Source organism: Neomonachus schauinslandi, chromosome 8 (genome assembly GCF_002201575.2).
Source record: "Neomonachus schauinslandi chromosome 8, ASM220157v2, whole genome shotgun sequence".
Classification (NCBI taxonomy): domain Eukaryota; kingdom Metazoa; phylum Chordata; class Mammalia; order Carnivora; family Phocidae; genus Neomonachus; species Neomonachus schauinslandi.
The window spans coordinates 51,544,283-51,561,175 of NC_058410.1; the positions used below are offsets into that span (position 1 = coordinate 51,544,283).

General features: G+C 41.0%; 1 protein-coding gene and 1 long non-coding RNA gene across 4 annotated transcripts in view; one reads left to right on the forward strand and one right to left on the reverse strand.

Moving 5' to 3' along the window:
• PPIL6 (peptidylprolyl isomerase like 6) overlaps positions 1 to 9,098 on the forward strand; it is a 29,558-nt gene extending 20,460 nt beyond the window's left edge. For both annotated transcript variants that reach the window (XM_021693159.1, XM_021693160.1), the window contains 2 exons: positions 4,233 to 4,368; positions 8,987 to 9,098. In XM_021693159.1, coding sequence (XP_021548834.1) covers positions 4,233 to 4,368; positions 8,987 to 9,098 — 248 coding nt within the window. The remainder of the gene's footprint in view (positions 1 to 4,232; positions 4,369 to 8,986) is intronic.
• The window catches only part of LOC110583093, a 37,584-nt gene extending 20,867 nt beyond the window's left edge, over positions 1 to 16,717 (reverse strand). Inside the window, exons 1-3 of one of the 2 annotated variants that reach the window (XR_006540472.1) lie at positions 16,255 to 16,717; positions 11,650 to 11,823; positions 2,669 to 2,766 (exon numbers count right to left, since the gene is read on the reverse strand). This is a non-coding gene — a long non-coding RNA (uncharacterized LOC110583093). The remainder of the gene's footprint in view (positions 1 to 2,668; positions 2,767 to 11,649; positions 11,824 to 16,254) is intronic. The other variant, XR_002480489.2, reaches the window with a different exon arrangement.
• Between the last annotated feature and the right edge of the window lie 176 nt (positions 16,718 to 16,893).

Genomic DNA, 16,893 nt, shown 5'->3' on the forward strand with positions numbered 1-16,893 from the left:
GCACAGTGAATTTAAAAGAATGTAGTAACTTATTCAATTAGATGATTATTTTATAAATTGGTTAATCATTTTTTTAACTTGAAGAAAGTCTGTTTTGCATCACAACTTTTTAAACAATCTTCCCAAATCCTATTCTGAATGTTAGAAACTATTAACCCTTTTTTTTCTCCTTGTATAATATCCCTAATCCTTCTCACTGGCCAAGGATTGGCAATTAGGTGGTTTGGGCTGACTAAAGAAAATATCATTTATACAAAAAGCAAAAGAAAAATATTTTAAAATACTGTGTTATCCTTGTTACGTTAAGTAGACCAGTTTGTTAATATTAGCTTGTGCCCTAATTCACAGACGTAGCACTTAACATCCATTTGTCTAATTCTTAGATCTCCTTGCCTTTAAATGAAAGTGTTCGGGGTGCCTGGGTGGCTCAGTCGGTTAAGCCTCTGCCTTCGGCTCAGGTCATGATCCTGGGGTCCTGGGATCGAGCCCCACATCAGGCTCCCTGCTCGGCGGGAAGCCTGCTTCTCCCTCTGCCCCTCCTCCCTCTGCCCCTCACCCTGCTCGTGCTCACTGTCTCTCTCAAATAAATAAAATCTTTAAAAAAAATAAATGAAAGTGTTCATTAATAAAAGACACAGAGCCTGATGTATTGTCAGTACTGAATAACTGAAAATAGTATGGTCTGGGTAGCCATTTATGGGCTATTTTTAAAAAAATTGTGAGACTTATATATAGAAAGTGCATATGCACAGTTAAAACATAATTATAAAGCAAATCCCCGTATTACCATCCTTGTCAAGAAAGAAAAATTGCCAGCATGCCAGAAAAACCCTATTTATCCATCATCAACAATACTCCACCTCCCTCAGAGGTAACCACTAGCCTGCCTTTTTTCCTTGCTTTCCTTGATAGTTAACCACCCTTGTGTGTATCCCTAAACAATACAGTTAAATTTTGCCCGTTTTTGAATTTTAAGTAAGTGGAATTACACTGTAGGCATTCTTTGTGTGCCTTGCTTCTTTTGTTCATGCACTGCCTATGAAATTCATTCATGTTCTCTATAGCTGGAGTCCTCGTCACTAGTGTTCAATGTTATAAATACACCCTAAGTGTTTATCCCTGCAAGTGTTCATGAATACTGGCTATTCCTTCCTAATGTCACACACACAATCAACATGTTTACTTACAAATGCTTCATTAAAGCAACAATTAAAACATGCTAAGTAGCACACTTTCATGTACTTTTATATAATAATAAATAGTGAATAGCTGTTATCAAATATGATGGTAAAAATAGAACAGTTGGTTTACAAAACTGATACTGCAGGATTCGGGTCAGATTTTTACTTGGTATGATTGCCTTCAGCAAATTATATGGAAATGTCCTAACCTGTCTGATTATACTTTTCTAAAAAAATATTTTATTTATTTGAGAGAGAATGAGAGAGAGAGAGAGCATGAGAGGGGGGAGGGTCAGAGGGAGAAGCAGACTCCCTGCTGAGCAGGGAACACCAATGGGGACTCGATCCTGGGACTCGATCCTGGGACTCGATCCTGGGACTCGAGGATCATGACCTGAGCTGAAGGCAGTTGCTTAACCAACTGAGCCACTCAGGCGCCCCTGTCTAATTATACTTTTACCAGAGAGAATGCATGGCAGTCTTCCCAGACTTGTGGTAGTTGCTTCCTTTGTAAGCATCAATGAGCTTTATTTTAAACAGATTCAGAAACCGATTTTCTTCAGCACATAAAGTCTGATTTCTGTTTCAAATAGTTACATGTTACGCTTCATGTTGTATGTTACAAATGATGCCAGTTTTGACCACAGAGCAATAACTCGATTCCATATCTTATGGTAAGTGGTAGAGGCGGGAATTCCTGAGTCACAGACAATGTAATGAGAGGGTCCTGAGATCTTACCATAGCTTTTAAACTTCCTTCCATGCCTCAGTTAACATGACCTAAAAATAAAATTATTACTAATTTTGCAGATTTAGCCAGCACTCAAATTTTAAATTTTTCTATTTTTGCCCGGCAATAAAAAAGACGTTTTTTGTTCTTCCTACTTCAAAACATTTTTTTGTAGGTTGCTGAAATTTTTCCTTTCCATTCACAGCTGCTAAGAGAGTGAAAATAATCTAGAATAGTTAATTATCCCACTCAGACAAAGTGGGGGGGAGAAGGGTTGTTTTTCCCTGTCCTCAAAAAATTATGTGAGCACATTAAACTTACATTTTTTATATAACTGAAAAGTCTTAAGCTCTGCACTTAACCCTCAGAACACACTAGGCATTGTAAAAATATTTGTCAAATAAACAAATGTTGAATTAAACCTGGGATTTTCACTCTCCATCTTGTTACTTGTGAAAAAATATTTCTCTAAGGACAGAATTTTATTTCGAACTCCATTATGCTACTGGCTCTGATCTTTAAGTGGATAATACGCTCCCGTGAGGCTGGGGGTCCACTCCATTCCCCAAGTGAGCTGTGGAGGAGGCACCAATGGCCCAGTCCTAGCTGCAGTTCATGCTGAGTTTGTATGGGAAGGTCACCACAACTTGTTTCGTAGCAAAGGCCACCACCAGTAACTGTGTAGGGGGGGGCGGGGGTTGGCTCCCCTCCCCTCAGTGGGATGCTTTCCAGGAATAATTCTACCCAAGGGCTTTACCTGGTGTGGCAGAGTCACCGAGTGACTCCCCTCTGCCCTGCCGTTGCTGCCAGTCTTGAAGCGACAAGCCTCAGGTCCTTAAGTTCCACAGCAACATTCTGTTAAAACAATCGTTAACATAGTTACTTAATTTTCACACTTTTGAGGTAAACACACTTTAAATTTGTAAGTCAAGGGCTGCCTATACCTACATATTAACTTTAAAAGTTAAGCTTTTTTTTTTTTTAATTAACATATAATGTATTATTTGTTTCAGGGGTACAGGTCTGTGATTCATCAGTCTTACACAATACACAGTGCTCACCACAGCACATACCTCCCCAATGTGCAGTTAATTAAGCCTTAAAATTTCTCCCATAATCATAGAACTTTGGGTAAAAAAATGTTACAACCCTATAAATTTTCTTCTTATTGCTTACAGAATTTAAGAAAAAATTTATCATATATCTGAGAGCAATGACAAATACTGTTTTGTTAAAACTCTGAATCTTTACCTTGGGCAGATTTCTGTGCCATGTAATTTTCTGTAAAAGTAATGGATTATTTCTTAATTCCCTTGAAATGAATACAGAGCATCAATGTAATTATATAGGCTCATTTGTACAAAAGTGCTTTATATGCACCTCACAAGATTTCAGAGGTTTTTACTCAGTTGCAATTTAAAAGCTAAAAGTAACTACTACGGATACGGCTTCATTGCTTAGTTGGTTTAGCTTTGAAACGTCGAATACTTAGCAACTGCAGCTTCAGGAAATCTTGACAGTTAATGCTCATACCTCTCAAATATTCCCAGAATTTTAAAAGGTTATTGAATGAAAACTTTTAGTGAATTCCTCTTCCACCACTTCCTCTGTGTTTCTGAGTTTGGAGGTAAATCTTACTTTATGCTAGAAACGGCACTTCCTGAAAAGAGTGGCCTAATTCACCACCATACAATTCTCTTTACTTGCTAACCTTACACTAAAAAAAAAAAATTAAAAAAAAATCACTTTCCACAAAATCTTGGTCAATCTATATAAGGTTTAAGATCAAACTTTATTTAAAGACTACTAAAAATAAGCATGACTTCCTTTCTTTTCATCGCCAATATTTAAGGCCACATCTGTGCCAGCTAACGTGCCAGGAGGCCTTAGGAGCAAAGCTATACGGAGACGGCCTGCACATAGTAGAGAAGAAAAGTCGTATCAACAGCAGCGCAGGTCACAAAGACACCACAGAGGGCTGCAGAAGGTGCTGTGAGGGCCGGGGTCAGATCCAAAAGCCTTCCCAAAGAGGGTATTTTCAGTGATCACACTGGTAGTTTGAATGAAATACTACTGCCACACAGCACAAGAAAATATGCTGATCTTTATTCCTCAGCGATGTCCTTCCTTTTACATTACTAATTTTCTTAGCAGACTTGGTTTTAGCTACAGTAATGATAAACTGAAGGTGGAGAAATGTTGAAAATAGTTCTAATGAAGACTTTCTAGCTTATCTTTTTTAACAACCCAGTTGAGTGAAATATGAAACAGAATACAATTTGGAAATATTTCAATGACCTACTATGTATTGTCTTTTCTAGATGAAAACTTTTCAATTCCTCATAATAAAAGGGGAGTTCTTGGAATGGCCAACAAAGGCCGTCACAGCAACGGGTCACAATTCTACATCACACTACAACCAGCGCCCTATCTAGATAGAAAATACGTGGCTTTTGGGTATGTACATTGTAAGCTTGTCTATATATATATACGGTTTGGGGCACCTGGGTGGCTCAGTCGGTTAAGCACCTGACTCTTGATTTTGGCTCAGGTCGTGATCTCAGGGTTGTGGGATTGAGCCCCAAGTCAGGCTCCGCACTCACCATGGAGTCTGCCTGTCCCTCTCTCTCTGCTCCTCCCCCTGCTCATGCCCTCTCTTTCTCTCCAAAATAAATAAGTAAAATCTTTTTTAAAAATGTGGTCCACATAGTTTATGGGTAACTGAAGATATAATTTAAAAACAAAAATAATACAAATACAAACATTTAGAATAAATATTTCATAAGAAGCCTGCTACCTATAAAAAACACAGAAACCATTAAGGTACGGCCATTATTATGTTCTGACTATCCCCCATCCATCCTTCTATCTTCAGCCTCAAGGATATTGTCATTCTTATTTACTATGAATAATACCATAGTGCTTAATCACATAGATATATTTAGATGCAGAAGTGAGCTGAAGCCATTTAAGTGCCTGTCCATGAACACTGTGAAGAGATATATGAAAACTATCCAAATTACAAGTAACTTTTTTAACTGAACAACTTAAAATATGGAAACACCTCAGGTAATAATGACTAGAATATTATTAGCAAGTTGCTTATAGGCATGTGGACCTAAAATGGATGATGGACATACTCTTTATCACTCCAGTGTTTATGTCTCTATTTGATTAGTGGAGTGAACATAAGTAGAAGCTTACTTGGTCTTCCCTGAAATGATGCAGAGTGTTAGAATTTTTCTGAATAAGTATTAGATTATTCCAGCTATTCCACAGGGATAATTACTGACTCTTCATCCCATGAAGAAATTTCATAGCAGTTTTAAACCACAATTATCCCTTCAGTGTAATGCAAGTGATATTTCTAGACCGAAAAAGCAGAAAGTGTATTTTCAAACAAAAGACAATTTTATATTGATAGATGCATAACCTAAAATGATGTTATCTTCTATTTTCCCTGGTCCTAATAAACTGTATTCTGATTTTGAAAACGCATTCTTCAATTATTTTAAAATCCAAATAAAACTCATAATTTCTTGGATCATTTAAATATCTTCCTGTCATCTTAACCACATGATTAGGTGATCCTTCCTATCTTTCCAAAAGGTTCCTTCTCAAACGCACACATGACTACTTTAAAATGTTTTATGTCTCCTTTTTCACCATGTCCATCCCCAGATGCATATACCCTAAAGTCTAGAGTGGCATTCGGGGCCTTTACTGCTGACCCCACATCTATTTCAGCTTTCACTTCTGTTAGCCTCCTTTATTCATTCAACCAGCATTTTATTAGGCACCTACTATATGCCAGTCATGGTGCTCAGTCCTGGGGAAAGAGTGAAGAGGCACAGTTTCTGCCCTTTAGGGAGTCTACAGTGTATTAGAAAACCAACAACTGTAAGTGAGACATAGGCTATGCCAGTTCTGTAAGAGTGCCCTGGGGATACAGGAGAGACAGGACACAGCACCCTCCAACTCCTCTAGTAAAAGCAAACACAGATCCCTAGAGGATGGCAGTGGAGTGGAGGATGTGGTCTCCTTTTGACGATCGTTATTTTCCATGTGATTCACCTTCCTCCAGGGGTATTTTGCTCACTCAATTTCTTTGTCACCACCACACTGGTTTTAGGGGGGGGCACTGCACCTCTTTTATTGTTCTAGCCCAAGTATGATCTCAATCGATCCCTTAAATCTCCAAATCAGAGCTGAGTCTGGGCTGAAATATTTAAACAAGACCTTAAAGAACACTAGGGAGAAGCACCATAATAGGCAAGTAGATACTGACAAAGTGTAACTCCTTCAGGGGTATCATCCTTCTCCACTGTAGGGCTGCCTCTGGTGTTAATGCTTTCTCTTCCTATCATCTCAGAGCGTCCCCAGGTTTATCTGAGCTTCTGGAATCCCAGACATGGTTAGCAAGGTCCAGAGACAGACCCTCCTTTTGAGCCCTAGTTTCTGGTACATGAACTTGTCCCTTCAGATGGATGACATTAGGAATGCCCTTCGGGGAGACTATCTTGCCCAATGGTTTCATAGGGAAAGAATGTCAAAACACAAGCCTGTAAGATCTCCATTCATACATGCATAGGTAGAAGGGGTATATGTTGGGGACAGTGGGGGGGGGGGTTAAATCACATTAGGGGGGCCCCCCAAAGGGGGGGGGGTGGTCATAGAAAGCTTCATGAGAAGGTGAGATGAGTATTGAAATTCAAGTAGAAGTTAGCCAGAGAAGACTGAAATCAAAATGAGTAAAATCAAATTTTAGGAAGAGTGAAGAGCCTTTGCAGAGGGGCCCTAAGGAATAAAGAGAGCCTCTTACCTATAATTCATTTGGTCTGGCTAGAGCTTAGCACCCTAGGGGTGAATGGAGAGAGAGAGGAGGGTAGAGAGGAGGAGACGGTCAGGCCCAGGTCCCAAAGGGCTATGAGTGCAATGCTGCTAAGCAGGGACCCCCACCCAAAGGAGATGGGAAGCCATGGAGGAATTAATTGGGAGCAACACAACCAGGGTCTCATTTTGAAAAAATTCTTTTCAGCAGAAGTGGGGAATTGATTGGCAAAGGATGAAAATGAGACTGGCAAGTCCAGTTTGGAAGCGATGATAACAGTAATAATAGTACCATAAATGAAGTCCCGGCCCAAGGCACTGGCAGTACAGAGAAGCGAGGGGTAAACAGAAAGATTCAAGAGATACTCAGAGGTTGGATTCAACAAGACTCTAGTGACTATTTCGATGGTGGTGGTGAGGTCATGGGAAGAATATCAAGCAGTGGTATGTAACAGAATCTTCTGCAGTGATGCAAATGTACTACAATCTGTGCTGTCCCGTGTGACAGCTGCTAGCCCCATGTGGCTACTGAGCACTCAAAATCTGACTGGTACAACTGAGGAACTAAATTTACTAAGTTTTAAATTTAAATACCCACCTGTGGCCAGTGGCTACCATACTGGGTAGTGACGGTCTAGACAAACTCCTAGGATCTTAAAACTGGTTGGATGGTTGATGCCGTTCACCAAGATAGAAAATAGGAGCATATGGGAGAGAAGATCATGGATTTAGGATGGACAAGTTATGTTTCAGATTAGGATACCTACACGTGAGGCAGAAGGCAACTCTGGGATACCATAAGTAGGTATTCAAGGGGGCGCAAAGGCTGGAAATGGAGACTTGGAAACTCACCATGGCAGCTGAGCTGCAGCCAGACCAGAGTACCAACACTCCCAGGACAGCCTCTGGGCCTTCGCTTATCTTGTTCCTTTCAGCCAAAATCCCGTTCAAGGCTTAAGTCAGAAACCTCCTGATTACCAGAATCAAACTGCTTCTTTGTCCTCCTTGGCGCTCTGTAAAAACTTGCATCTTCTATTCTAACACCTGTCACAGTGGAGAGATGCACACAGTAGGTGCTCCTTCAGTATTTGTGAAACCAATCTGGAGACCAGGCTCTACATCCTCTTTGGTCAGAGGTGAATCTGTCCGTTTATCCCTTGCTCCTCATCCTCAGAATGTACCTTGTGTTGGGCTCTGTGTCATGGTTTCTGACGGTGACAGCCAGAGAGGCAGACAAAGAGATGACTACAGCATGTTCAGTGTCAGCACTGCTGTGTCCATATAAAAGTTCATGAAATGGAAATTGTACCTTCCCCTCAGCCACTGCCTCAACTCAAACACTGGCAAAGGGAACCAGTCCTACGTTTAGGGCTGTCTCTCTAGCCCATGTTACTCTCTTGCAGTTGAGAGAACCATCGTTAAGTACAGCTCCTCTCAGGGAGTTCCAGCTCATGGCCAGTGAATATCTACAGAGATCCAAACTAGCATGGCTTTGAGCTTTTATTCACGTATTCAGCGATGTGATTAGGTGCCTACTATGTCCCAGGCAGTGTGTTAGGCATTGAGTACTAAGTAAAAGCATGAACTATGTCCTCATGGGAGAATCAGAAATTAACCAAAGAAGCATACAAATAAATGTCAAATTATCCCCAATAACTCCTATAAAGACAGCCGGGAGCTTGACATAAGCAAGGAGTGACGAGGAGTGATGACTGAGCTGAGATCTGAAGGCAGACCAGGAGGTAGGGACGTGAAGGGGAAGCGGGGGGCAGGAGCACAGCAGACAGACGTGGCAGGAAAGCAACATGGGATACTGAGGTACTGAAGTCAGTCTAGCTGGGGCAGAGAGCCAGGGGAGCATGCCCTAGGACAGCACTGGGGGGCAGCGGGGAGGCAGCCCATGGCAGGCCATGGTGGGAGATTTTTGGTCTTTATCATAAGGATAATGGGAAATTACTGAAATATTTTAAGCAGGGAGGTGAGAGCAGACTTGCAATTTTTTTTTTTTTTTTAGGTTGCATTTTTAAGGGATCACTCTGACAGCAGTGAGGATGACAGATTCAAAGGGTCCCAGAACAGATGTGGAGGAACCATGGCAAAGTGGACACATCTAGGGCTATTTATATTTATGACTGATAATCTGATTTATAGGAAATAGCCATAGCTAAACAGGATAAGACTGGATTTAGGAATGGAAGCTAATGTGAAAATTTGACTAAATTTTCCATTTTTTCCTTCTATACAGGCAATTGACTGAAGGAACCAAAGTTCTTCAAAAACTAGAATTGGTTCCAACAGAGAATGAAAGACCAAAACAACGATGTATAATTGTTGACAGTGGAGATCTTTATGCCTGATTTTCATATCAATATTTTCTGACAACTTATTATCATGCATCTGATCAGCTGTTTCTATAATTAAACAGTGCTTGATAAAATTTAATTTGAAAGCTGTACAGATGCTCTAGGTTGGCCCTCCGAACACCCAATCCCTCCCCATTTTCCTTTCTTGCCTCTGCCGCAGGGACTATAAAAGCAAAACACTTGGGGCGCCTGGGTGGCTCAGTCGTTAAGCGTCTGCCTTCGGCTCAGGTCATGATCCCAGGGTCCTGGGATCGAGCCCCGCATCGGGCTCCCTGCTCAGCTGGGAGTCTGCTTCTCCCTCTCCCTCTCCCCCTGCTTGTGTTCCCTCTTTCGCTGTGTCTCTCTCTGTCAAATAAATAAATTAAAAAAAAAAAAGCAAAACACTTAATTTCCCAGCCTCCTTTGCAACCAGTAGTGGCCATGGGATACCATCTGGCCAGTGAGACAAGAGTAGAATGCCAGTGGTCCTGTCCCTTCCCCTCAACCAGTCTTGAATGCAGACAGGTCGGAGCCGTGAAGGAAAGGCCAAGAGATCTGGAGATGTCAGCCCCAACTCTTGAGCTGCAGAACCAATACCAGCAAGCACCTATCTCTGGACTTTTTACTGTGAGGCAAATAGGCTCCTGCTTGTTGACATTACTACTGGTTGATTATTTTGCAACTTGTAGCCAAAACCATTCTTAATTTAGCAGCAGTACCTACTGGCCTTCCAATCCTAAAGCATTTGGAACAGAATTGTGTTGTTTGTAAACTACATTTCTGCCCTAAGAAACATGGTAAATAACCAAATAGAAAAGAGGCAATAGAAAAATTCATCATAATAGTTCACAGTTTATACACAGCATTCAGAAAAAGGCATATACTTTGGATATTGTTATCTGACATGACGAGAATGCTTAGCTCTGAGCTACACCAACCATAGGAAAACCAAGGGCTTGGGTTAATCATCCCAACCCAAATAAACCCTGTAGTGGTTGACTCCTGAGATGTTACTGGGGATCCTGCTTTATCACCTGCTCCTTAATCTGAAATTCTCAAACCCATCACCTGGGGAGCTTTTAAAACACAGACTGCTGGACCCTGGCCTTGATCTACTGAGTCAGAGTCTCTACGTGTGGGAAAGGGACTCTGTGCATTCATTTAGCTCAACCCAGAGGTTCTTGTTTAGCCAGCTGGGCACTAGTCATTTGGGAATCACTGCAAGACATAAGTAACTGGTTTCAGCCCTCTCTTTGTAGTGACTGAAGTGCGTGACTCTGTTGGTGGTGACCTTGCTCAGCTGCCTCCACCCGCCGCTGCCACTGAATTCATGCTCTGCTCAAGGCCATTACGTTTTGGGTTTTTCTTGCCCTTTGCGGAAGGTCTGTCTTCCAAGAATGATCTCTCTTTGAGCCAATCTTAAGGAGACGGGCCTCTAATTGACTTGGGGGTTGCCAAAAGGAGGCATATGCTTTTTTTTTTTTACTTTTCATTTTGAAATGATTATAGATTTATAGGAAGTTGCAAAAATAGTACAGAGCAAGCAGTCCTGTGTACTGATCACCCAGGTTCTTCGATGGAGATATCTTACACATTTCTACAATCTATACAATATAGATTGTACAATATATAATATATGAACAGTTTCTATATACAATATAGAAACCAGGCAACTGACATCAGTCCCATATGTGTTATCATTTTATCATGTGTAGATTCATGTGACTGATACCACAGTCAAGTCATGCAACTTTTCAAAAAGACCTCCCCTGGGCTATCCCTTTATGGTTACACCTACTCCCCTGCTCCCCACCATCCATCCCTAACTCCTGACAACTGAAATGTTTTTGTTTTTTTTTTAATAACAGCTTTATTGCTATGTGGTATATGCTTTTATACTAAGATTGGAGGTGGACGGGGAGAAAGCATACTGCCTAGGTCACATTCTCAAGTGACCCAGAGGCAGCAGAGTGTTAAGAATGTGTGTTCTGGGGCGCCTGGGTGGCTCAGTTGGTTGAGCGACTGCCTTCGGCTCAGGTCATGATCCCGGAGTCCCAGGATAGAGTCTCGCATCGGGCTCCCTGCTCGGCGAGGAGCCTGCTTCTCCCTCTGACTCTCCCCCCTCTCATGTGCTCTCTCTCTCTCATCCTCGCTCTCTCAAATAAATAAATCTTTAAAAAAAAAAAAAAAAAAAAGAATGTGTGTTCTGGAGCCAGACAGCCTGGCTTTGAATCCTAGCCCTGCCATTCCCTAGATGCATGGACTCAGGCAAGAACTTCCCTGTGCCTCTATTTCTTCATGTCAAAGCAGAGTACCTAACATATAGAGTTGTTGTGAGGGTCCAAGGAATCAATAATTTGTAGGCAGGATCTAGAATAGGACCTTTTTATGCTGTATGTGCTCATTAAATGTATGCTCAACAAATTACTGGTGTATAACCTTCAGGGTTGGCCTAGGAAGTTGTATTTTTTAAAAGCTCCTCAATTACTCTGATTAATAATGAGATTTGAGAAACACTAAAGAGGAAACCGTTCCTCTTCCTCTCTTCTGAAGAGTTTTGGCCAACCTGAGAGGTTAAGCTGTTTGCATGAAGTCTCCAGATCCTCTCTCTGGGCCTTTGGATGGGTTCCTCTGGTCATACTGGTGACATTTCAAAGCCTACTGGGGAGCTAGGCTTGCCATGGGGCCTCTCACCAATAGTGAGGCATGTGATGAACGAAACTGATGCTCTGCAGAGATCCTAGTTAAAACAAATTAACAAGCATTAGTCATGTAATAACAAGCAGCAGAGCAATTCTTACTTGCTCTTACTTGCATGAGCCCATATACTAGGGAATTAAACATTTTATCTGATATTGTGAAAGAACGGAGATATTTGCATGGGTGTAAGAAACTGATTCCAGCTCTTTTTTTTTTTTCAACTCACCTGCAATGCAAAGGTAGAACTCTGCCAACCTTCTAAAGGAAGGCAAGTCCCCGGTTCCTATGTCCGCTCCCACTTCCTACTCTCTGGCTGTAGAAACTTTAATCACAGATCTATATATGCAGTAGTTCTTATTACCACCATTTAAAGGTACACACAGTGATACATCTGTATTAGAATGTATTCTGTATCAGAATATGTATGTTTAGCCATGTCATTTGAAGAAATTGATTCAAGGATTCAAAAGCTTATCCCAATTAACTCCAAATATAAGACTTTGATTTAACCAAATTGAAAGACTCTGATTTGATTAAACAGAAGGAATTCTAGACTTTTCCATGTCTACAAATATGAAAGTAAAGGCATTCTGATGATTTATACAAAATGTTATGTGATCTTGCCCTAATTGCTGATATGGCAAAGTCAAACTCATATTCTGTAACTTACACTGTCATGTTAATAAGGGGACTGTGGTATCTGGACATTTTTCTCATTTTGGGAGATTTGAGATAAACATTTAAAATTCTGTCTGAAGAATTTGTTTGCCCCCAACTGCAAACCATGCCCATTATTTGTTAATGAATGAAGAGTCTGGCAACCTCAGGATTCCATATTTTGAGTTTTTGCACTCTATACATATCTTAAATTAGGAGTGTCTTAGTCCCAGTTACCTAGAAATGTAGCAATCACATAACTTAGTCTTTCACCTTCCTCATTTGTAGAAAGAGGAGTTGGAAGTAAAGAAGCTGTTAGCTCTGACTCTAAAAGTTTAGAGATTCTCTGAGTAAATTTATGAAATCAATAATAGTACTACTTACTTTGGGTTTCAATTTCATTAGTAAAATGGGGGTACATCTATCTCACAGTGGTTTGAGGGCTGAGATAGTATGTGAAGACACTTCTGATGATGCTTGACATGTAGCAACTATTCAATAAAAATTAGCTTCCCTTCTGGAATGTTAACCCACAAAAACCAGTCAAGCTGCCACCGAAAGAATATCATCATCATCACTTCAAGAAACACCAAGTCCCTCTTATGCTCAGTCTTAGCATTGTCATTAACATCACATTAATTTTCAATTGACGGAATTTATTCAAAAGTATATCCTCAAAATTAAAATGGATTTCCATCACACCTAGTGATACGCTCTCATTTTTTAAAACTACTATGTTGATTATATTATCCACCACCCTTCCTAAAATGGAATAACTTAAATTGGCCAATCTAGCCAGTCCATATCTCAAATAAATTTTATAGATCATACAAAATTTCTGTAACAAACTCGATAGTAACATATATAACATAAAGTACAAAGTTTGGTATTTGATAGAGGGCTTTCAAAATGTGATAAATCATAGGTTCTTTTACTTCGGTGTGCATGAGAATGCTTGAGCCTATCAACAAAAAACAGGTTCCTAAGCCTCATCCCAATTTCTGATTCAGTGGGTCTGGAGTGGGCCAGAGAATCTGCATTTTTAACATATTCCAAGTGGTGCTGATGCTGCTGGTCTGGAGACCCCACATTAAGAACCACCGGGATGTATTAAAGACATAGATAGGGGCGCCTGGGTGGCTCAGTTGGTTAAGCACCTGACTCTTGATTTCGGCTCAGGTCACAATCTCAGGGTTGTGAGATCAAGCCCTGTGTCGGGCCCTGCATGAGGGTAGAGTCTGGGATTCTCTCTCTCCCTCTCACACTGCCCCTCCCCTTGCTTACACACGGTGTGAGCACATGCGCGCTCTCAAATCTTTTTTTTTTTTTTTTAAAGATTTTATTTATTTATTTGACAGACAGAGAAAGAGACAGCGAGAGAGGGAACCCAAGCACAGGGAGTGGGAGAGGGAGAAGCAGGCTTCCCGCTGAGCAGGGAGCCCGATTCGGGGCTTGATCCCAGCCTGAGCTGAAGGCAGACGCTTAACGACTGAGCCACCCAGGTGCCCCTCAAATAAATAAAATCTTTAAAAAAAAAAAAAAAAGACAGTCGAGACTTGTGGCATGCAGGTATGTGCAAGAAAAAGTTATAAAATACAAGATGTGACAACAGAATAGAATGAGAAAAAATGATGAGACAAAAAACTTTGATTTCATCAAGGCAGCATAAACATGCAAACACTGACCAATCAGAAGGGACAGCAACTAGAGGCCGGGTTCAGGGTCCTGGAGCTCCTGCTGGACTAGAGGTGAGCCCTCCAGCTGCAGGAGAGTCAACAAGGCAGAGGGGTCTTAGGTCAGGGGGACTGGGACTCTAGCACTCAGGACAAATCCCTTGAATATTTTTAAAAACCAGAATGTCCCTGTCTCGCTGTCTCTGTCAAATAAATAAAATCTTAAAAAAAAAAAAAAGAAAGGAAATTTAATGGAACTGAAAAAAAGAAAAGAAAAGAAAGAAAGAAAGCTGCCTGGGGTGTAGTTTAGATTGAACTTGGGTTGTTCCAAAGGGATATGTTAGAAAAACGGTTTCCTTCTGTTTTCTAAAGAACTAAGAGATATAACGGAAAAAATTCTAGCAGACCCAGGGTTTGAAGCAGAGTAGAAACAAAAATAAATACATCTCAGGTGCCAGTCTAGACAGAATCTACATCCAAGAGGTTTGCATTTGTACCCTGCCCTTATATTTGTAAAACAAAACAAAAACTTTACAAAATGTTTTGCTTGACGTCATCTCGTAGATGAGGCACTATTAAGAACTGCAGCAATTTAGGAGGATAGTTCTCCACAGGTTATAATGTAAAGCAGTCTTCTCAAACTTTAAAACACACGTACATATAGATCTCAAAAAAAAAAAAAAAAAAATGCAGATTACCATTTGGGAGGTCTGAGGTGAGGCCCGAGATTTTGCATCTCTAACAAACTTTCGGGTGATACGAGTGTACCAGTTCATGAATCACACTTTGAAAAGAGTAAAGCTGTGGTTTTCAACTTAAATTGCAGATTAAAAACACCTGGAGAGCTTTTAAAAATCCTGATGCCCAGGCATTTTTCCAGAGTAATTAAATTGGTACCCTGGCATTACGATTTTTCAAAACTTCCCAGGTGATTCCTATGTTCAGCCAAGGTTGAGAACAACTGCTCTCAGGCATAATGCTCCCTTCTGAAAGCCTAGAACAGTTATGGAAGAAATATCCATAGTCAAGGTAAAGAGCTTACTAATGATAGTATCTCTAGTATTTTATCATCAATCATAATCACAGTGTTAATAGTAAGAATGTGAATCTACAATTTCAGCTCACTATTAATCTTTGATTTATTACAATGCTCTTTGTTGAAACTTATTAAAATATTACAATGTTTAATATATGTTGTTGAAACTGTGTTATAGATGCCAGTCCTTGCTCTGGAACAGTGAAGTGACTTTGGAAGTATTCCCTGAGCTAGCTCAACAGATGCCACGGAAAATACAATAAGTCAATGCTTTTCTAGTCTTAAGAGAGTGAAATGTCCTCTTATAAAGACTATAAATATCTGAAGACTAGAGTTGAACACCCAGATGACAAATTGTAAAACAATGTCCTCCACAATGGGATGTATTGATCCTACGGTGTAAACAAGGTGATCCATGGGGGTATGGGAAGAAAACAGAACTTCTAATTACGTTTTTAACCTTAAAAAAACAAAAACAAAGTTGACTAGTGCCTTTGGGTGTCAGCACTGTGCATACTGTGGAAGCCATACCCTGAGAAGAGGAGAGGGTTCACTGAAAGCGGATAATGGCATCTCATTTAAATACTTGGCTGCACTTTAAATTCTTCTGGCCATAGGCTGGATCAAACATCGTCTCTCTTGTTTACATCAAGCGAATCGCCAGCTGGTGTAATCAATAGAACAAATGCTCATAGTCATGAGGGTACAAAAGAGTCCGACTGATTAGATTCTAGAAAGTTTTAAAGCCTTCAAATTGAGACCAAAAAGGTTAAGACGTTTATAGAGTCAACTTTTTTGGTGTTTTCATAGCAAAGCATAAAAGCAATTAATGCTCGTGTTTTATTTTATTAGGGTAAATGTGCATAATTAAACTTACGCGATAAATATAAATAACTGAAAAAAACCGGCATTAAAAACAGTTTAATCAAATTTTTACTCGTTAAAATAAGCACGATAAGTACTGTGAGACTGGACATCAGATGGCGCTCACCTTCCCTAAAAGCCTCAGCAGTGACAGAACATTAACGGGCATTTCAAAATTCAGTCCTGATGTCAAGCATCGTGTTTCGGTCAAGTCACTTTTCCTGAGTCTCGGTTTCCTCACCTGTAAAGTGGGGGTGGGAGCGGACCAGATGCATTTCCAACCCAGCTCGTCTCTGATTCTCTGTAGTGGTGGCGTTGACTGCTGCTACCGCTGACTGAAATAGCAAGAAATTCGGAAAAGACAGGTTGGGAAAGTGGGATAGAGGTAGACTGCGTACAGCTCTGGCTGGAAGGCTGGAGACCGCTGTCGGTGTTTTGGCCGCTCACACTAGGTGGGCGGCGGAGCAGAAACTCAACCACGTGGCTTCTTCATTTCCCTGCGGGAACCCAACACAGGGTCACTTCCACAAAAATTCAAGGGAGAGAAGCGCGGGTCCTACTAACGATCTCTGCAAGCACCTTCGAAATGCGGGAGCACACCACAAACTTAATTCACGGGCTCGTTCCAACCGCACCCCACCGTAACCATCAGCCATCCGACTCGGTCCGGCAGGCGAAACCCGGAAAGTCACGTGGGGCCGCGGATTTACGGCCTCCGTCCCGTGTACGCCGAGCGCCACCTCATGTAGGTTGTTCCATCCAAGCCGGGGTGGGAGCTTTCCCTATCGCAGGAACTAGAACAGCCCAGCTGCATCTTGGGTGGTAATCTGAGGGAAAAGGAAAGAGGTCACTGCGTCTGGCGAGCTTATTCGCTACATTT